At 54.1% G+C, this 6,071-nt stretch overlaps 1 protein-coding gene across 1 annotated transcript; it reads left to right on the top strand.

Annotated features, from left to right (window-relative positions):
- Window positions 1–931: 931 nt before the first annotated feature.
- Window positions 932–5,288, top strand: Cd70 (CD70 molecule). The gene is made up of 3 exons (XM_038312289.1): window positions 932–2,065; window positions 2,732–2,765; window positions 4,903–5,288. The coding sequence occupies exons 1-3, from the start codon at window positions 1,883–1,885 to the stop codon at window positions 5,286–5,288; spliced, it is 603 nt and encodes a 200-aa protein (XP_038168217.1). The 5' UTR covers window positions 932–1,882.
- The last annotated feature ends 783 nt before the right edge of the window (window positions 5,289–6,071 follow it).

The following is a 6,071-nucleotide window of genomic DNA, read 5'->3' as shown; positions in this document are numbered from 1 at the left end:
TTACAAAGTGTGTGAAGGTTAAGGCTCTGAAACAAGAAACCCTCTGAAGGCTGGAGGGGAGTCTGTCACTCCGTCCTCTTGGGCGGTGATTGCACAAGTTCCAAGCCCCTTTGTCCCAGGTTTCTCTTGGCTTCGCTCCATGTGCGATGTGTGGGAGGCAGGGTACACTTGCTCTTGCAGATGCCTGTGGAGGCAGGAGGTTGACACCAACGGTTTTCCTCCACCACCTCCTGGGTCTCCCACTGAGCCTGGAGCTCTCTCCATTTCAGCTAGGCTGGGCAGTGAGCTGCCGAGGTCCTCCTGTCTCTACCTCTCAGCAGGCTGTGGTTACCCGCAGGCACTGCTGTACCCCACTTTCAGGGATCAAACTTGGGGGTTCTCATGCTTGCTTAACAAGGCCTTTACCCGCTGATCCATCTCCCCGGTCCACGCCATATTTTTAAAAGGTTTGCTTTTATTTATGGGAGGTGGGGTATGTGCTTGTGAGTGCAGGCGCCCAAGGAAACCAGACACACCGAAACCTCCTGGAAACGGACTTCGAGACGTTACCAGACCACTTGATGTCAGTACTAGGAACTGAGTTCTCTGGAAGGGTCTCTCGATCTTAACCACCAAGACCTGCACCATCCTCATCTGACTACATCTGAAATTCAGGGGCCACTGGCCAACAAGTTCCTCCCAAAACAGGATATGAAGGTGGTGGCGGCCTCTAAGCTGGGCCGGCTCAAACCTGTTTCAGAGGCAACCTCTCCCTCTTGCCCTCTTCTCTAGTGGACGCCTCAACTTCAGGGGACCGTGAGCTGGTAGATGTGTTGGATTTCCATGAAGAACACACTGCTCTCTTGGAGTGCCCACCCTAGGGAGGTCCAGAGGAAGGGACACCAGGATAGGAAAGATAGATCCCCCAGGCCTGCCAGGGTGGGGTGACTGCCGCCAGGCTGGGGTGACTGCCGCCCAGCTCAGTCCCCTCTCTAAGGAATGGCTTCTTGCCCTTTTTGCTGGCTCTAAGTGAACACTCAACTGCTCCCTGTGTGCTACATTGAGTGTTGGGTGGAACCCTATCTTCAAGAGTAATGGCAACTTACCGGAAAGCCTCAGGAAGGAGAGGGTCTCAAGGCCCCTCCCCCATCCATGCCCAACCTTGCGTGGGGGCGGGGCATAAAGTGCTAATAACTAGCTGCAGTGTGCTCATGAGTAGCAACAATTCTGTCTCCTTTCAGATAGGGTCATGTTCTCAGCTTCCAGCGGGCATGGGAAGGGGGCAGTAGCTATTGAATATGCTAGCCATCAGGACAAAGTCAGCTGTGGTGACTCACACCCGAGGTCAGAGGCCAGCCTGGGCTGCATGCTCCACACCTGCCTGGGTTACTTGAGGAGATGCAGGCCACTCCGGGCAACATGTCAAGTTCTAGGCTAGCCTGGGCTATGTATAGTGAGTTCCAGTGTGAGATGTTTACAACGTACCCCCATGGAAATGCCTACAGTCGTGTCCAAATATTTGGGGGAGCACGCTGGATCTCACTAGATGCGGATGCTTGCTGATTGTCTAGCAACCCAACCCAGTGCTGAATCACTAATAGATGCTCAATAAATGGTTTGTTGAATGAATAAATGAATGAATGAATAAACACCAGGCAAAGCAGCAAATTGGGTACAGAATGTTCTGTGCCTGAGGAACAGGCTGGGTGGGCCTGTCTACAAGATGGCAGGGGTGCCACAAGCTTCAGGGGATTTCCCTGCCCCCCTGTGAAGAGGCCCAGTTCTTCCCCTGCGTCGGACATCCCCGGGGGTTCTAAGGGCAGGTCAAGGCAGGCAGAAGCCACAAAAGCTCAGCCGAGGAGGCTGCAGCTTCCTGCTGTCTTCTGGCCGTCGCCATCAAAGGATGCAGCACCCTCAGGCAAGGATGGCCGAGGAAGGTCGCCCTCGCCCCTGGGTGCTGCCACGTCTGAGTTGGGCCACCATCCTGCGCTTTAGCCCCCTGCTGTTACTGCTCAGTTTTGTCATCGGCTTTCTTTGCTGTGATCATTTCCGGAGACCACAGCAGACGCAGTTGGAGCCGCTTGAGGTGAGAGGAGAAGGTAGGGGAAGGAGGGGGAGGGAAGCACTTGGGTACTCTGGAGGAGACCCGACAGGCGCAGGGAGGATGCACTTAGAGGATGCGCCAGAGCGCAAGCAAAGGACGCGTTAAAGAGGCAAAATCGGAACGAAATAGGTCGAAAAGCGGAAGATGGGACTATAGAAGACAGGAAAGGCTGAGCAAGGAGGCCAGGCCGGCCCCGGTTGCCTGGGAGCACACGGGGGATCCCGGACTGGGAGTGATGCAGCCTTGAACTGCGGGGATGCTTCAGCCCAGCCCGGGCGTTTCCGACCACGCCCGCCCGCGATTGAGAGTCAGACTGCTGGGGGTCCTCACGAATCTAGGGCTGGAGGGGTGGGGGTTGGGGGCAGCTGGCGAGAATTGGAGCTTCCCAGGACTGAGAAGGCCCCACAAGTGGTAGGAAAGATGACCTGAGCCCACCCCGCAACTCCGTTCCCGTTCTAGGAAAACAAAGCAATCTTGTTACTGAAACTTTTCACCGGCCTGGGTAAGACTTTACAGCAGGAAAAAAAAAATCGTAGACTAGGCCGGTGGGAATGCAGGATGGACGGCAGCAAGCAGGCATATGGGAGCTATTGTCTCTCAAGCCCTCCGCACTCATGGGCTTTCTGTGTTTTCTGGTATTTTTTCCAGGTGCATGTAGCCGAGTTACAGCTGAATCTCACAGGTAAGACTGGAATTCCAGAGGGGTGAGAGGTGGGGACAGGAAAGAGAGCGGCAGGAACATAGGAAGGGAGTAGTCCCTGGCTCGACCTGAGCTAGTAGTAAAGAGCCAGCACTCAGCAACCAGGAGGCCCTGGGTTTCATCCTCAGCACCACATGAGGCAGGCTGCTGGTCCACACTTGTCATCCCAGTATTTGGGCAACAGAGGGAGAGGGGTTAGGAGTTCAGTGTCATCCTCTGACACTTTGGGAGTTTGAAGCCAGCCTGAGTTAAATGGGATCACCTCAGTAAAACAAATAGGAAAGACAGCAGTATCGGATGTTGCTCAGTGTTAGAGCGCTGCCTGGCTCACAAGCCCTGGGCTTCAGCCCATGTAAACCAGGTGTGGCAGTGCACACCTGGCTCCCAGCACAAGAGCTGGACAAGCAGAAGACCCAGGAATTCAAGGTCATTGAGTTCAAGGCCAGCCTGGGCTACAAGAGACCTTGTCACCAAAGAAATTAAGAAAGGGAGAGAGAGAAAGGAAAGCTATAAAGGGGGGTAGAGAGGGGCTAGAGTAAGCTGGGGACACATGATTCCAGGAACACGCCGCCTCCCTCATCCTCTCACTCCCTCACAAAAGCAGACACAACACCAGCAACTGCCGTGATTCAGCTCTCTGCTCTCTCCATCCGTGGGGAGATGAGCAGGCTGGATCTTAGTGAAAAGGGTAATGGGGGGCTCAGGCATGGAGCCCCACCTAGAATCCCCCAGTGAGGGGCTGCCTAGTCACCTAGTGGCTGAGTACTGAGACATGCGGGAGATGCTGGGTTTCATGACACGCCTACAAACAAGCCAAGAAAGACAGTGCTGGAAACTAGGCAAAGAGAATTAAGCCAAAACGGTACTTGTGGCGTGCTAGGAGTGAGGCGCTGCGGGCTCCAGTGATGCACATCTGTTGTCCAGGCACTCAGGAGGCTGAGGCAAAGGCATTGTAAGTTCCAGGCAAGCTCAAGCTACAAGCAAGATGTTGTCTCAAACTTTCAAAACTTCTAGTAGTTGCATTAGTACTTAGATAAGTACCTTGGACCTTGGGACTAATAACCAACTAACCTTGACTTTAATAAATCCATCCTGTCTGGCCACCCTCATCATTCTAGTGCCCAGCAACCCACGGTGGGAACATCGGGAATTTGAGGGTACCCTGTATAGCAAGATCTGGTCTCAAAATCAATAACTAATTAAAGGAATCTCTCTCTCTCTTCCTCCCTCCCTCCCTCTCTTCCCCTCCCCAGTTAGCTTCTCTGATTGGCAGCCAAGATCTTTGGGTCAACAGTCATGACTTTTTTTATTACTGGAACAAAATGACAAAACCAAATAACCAACAAAAGCAGCTGAAAGGAGAAAGGGCTTCAGCCGCCCTGGCTGGGCGTTGGTGGGGAAAGCTGAGACCAAGGTCACTTCCCATCCTGCCAGGAAGTGGAGAGATGAGCACTCAGGGCTTTCTCCTTTCTCACTGCCCCCCCCCCCACCGGGTCTCCACCTTCAGGGCCTGTCTTCCCACTTCAGTTAGCATCATCCAAAGAATGGGTGACAGATTTGTTTCCGCTGTGACTCTAGACCTCATCCTGATGGAGGGTGTAACTAACGTCTGTCCAACCCATGACTAGTTTCCCCTTGCCCAGGAAACATGGCCATGCTGGCCCAAACCCTTGTAGCCCTCTGAACTGGGCCAAGGCTATTGCTGGAGATGGAGCAGGAGGGACTGGGATATGGTGGGACACAGAGGCAGCTCCCAGGTACCAGAGGGAGGCACAACAGAGCCCTAGGCATATCCTGCACCATGTCTCTCTGACTTTCTCCCTTCCATCTGTCCATCTGTCTTTCCATACATGTGTGGTTGCATACACGTGTGTGCCCATCTCTCCCTCTCTGTATCATTTTTTGCATCTCTCTCGCATCTCTCAATCTCTCTCCATCTCCATCTTCCTTTCTCCATCTCTCTGCCTCCCCCAGCATCCTGTGTGCCCATCCACCTCCCTCTTTTTTCTTTTCATCCTTCCCTTTAAGTCTTATCCTTCTGCCTCCCTTTAAGTCCCCTGTTCTAAGTGCCACTGCCTGTCTAACCTCCATTCTCCTTCCCTTCATCTTCTGCCCCCAGTTCCTCGGAAAGATCCCACACTGCGCTGGGCAGCCGGCCCAACCTTGGGAAGATCCTTCACTCATGGACCAGGGCTGGAGAAGGGGCAACTGTATATCCACCGAGCCGGCATCTACAGGCTGCATATCCAAGTGACACTGGCTAACTGCTCTTCCGCATACAGCACCGCGCAGCACAGGGCCACCGTGACGGTGGGCATCTGCTCCCCTGCGGCCCACAGCATCAGCCTGCTGCGCCTGCCCTTCGGACAGAGCTGCACCATGGCATCCCAGCGCCTGACTCACCTTGCCGTCGGGGACGTCCTCTGCACCAACCTTACCCTGCCTCTGCTGCCGTCCCGCAATGCTGAGGAGACTTTCTTCGGCGTCCACTGGGTATACCCCTGACCACAACTCCTGGATGGCTTGTGAGGCCTTTTAGTTTGTTAATAGTAATGCTTATTCGTGCAAGTTTTACTTATTTATAAATGTATAGTACACATATCCGTTCGCTGATGGGTCCTTCCGTCTCCCCCTCGCACCTCGGCCCCATCTCCCTCCCAGCCTCGTGTCCTTTCTTGAATTTTATTTTTTGTTGTTATTGTGGTTCTTACTAACTTCCTGAGCACCGTGGAGGAGCCTTGTGCAGCCACTATGTGCCTTAGACTGGGAAGGGAGCAGAGCCTCCCTGTGCTAGGTCACGGGCTAGGCCCTGCCATCAAAGAGTCCACAGTGTCCCGAGATAGCACCACCAGCTGGGGGCCTAGAGCCTTTTCCATGACAGTGGCAGAGAAGGATGGAATAGGGAGGGACGTGAAGATGAAGCAAGGCTAACACGGCAGCAGCGGCAACTTGTGCTTCCTGTGCTTCCCGCCTGGCCTAGGGGGGCGGGGGACTGTGAATGTCCAAGAGCTAAAGAGACCTGGAAGACATCCCTTCCCAGGAGCATCTGTGTGCTGTAGTCTGCGACCAACACTTGCAGCTTGCTTGCAAGATGGCCTGGTTATTGTTTGGAGGCAGGTTCTCTCTGGGAACCAGAAGCTCACCCATTTGGCTAGACTAGATTAGCCGGTGAGCTTGCTGGGTTCCCCCTGTCTCTCCTGGACAGGGGTTACAGACAGGCGCCATCACACACGAGTTTACAAGGCTGCTGGACCTCTGAACACAGGTCTGCTCAGCCCCTCTACTTCT

This window comes from Arvicola amphibius, chromosome 1 (assembly GCF_903992535.2).
Source record: "Arvicola amphibius chromosome 1, mArvAmp1.2, whole genome shotgun sequence".
In the NCBI taxonomy this organism is placed as follows: domain Eukaryota; kingdom Metazoa; phylum Chordata; class Mammalia; order Rodentia; family Cricetidae; genus Arvicola; species Arvicola amphibius.
Note: the sequence above shows the minus strand (reverse complement) of the source record. Positions and strands in the feature narration are given on the sequence as shown.

Coding starts and splice junctions, on each gene's coding strand:
- Cd70 (XM_038312289.1), top strand. CDS start 1,883: ATGCAGCACCCTCAGGCAAGGATGGCCGAGGAAGGTCGCCCTCGCCCC. Junction 2,066..2,731: donor CGCAGTTGGAGCCGCTTGAG/GTGAGAGGAGAA, acceptor TATTTTTTCCAG/GTGCATGTAGCCGAGTTACA. Junction 2,766..4,902: donor GTTACAGCTGAATCTCACAG/GTAAGACTGGAA, acceptor TTCTGCCCCCAG/TTCCTCGGAAAGATCCCACA.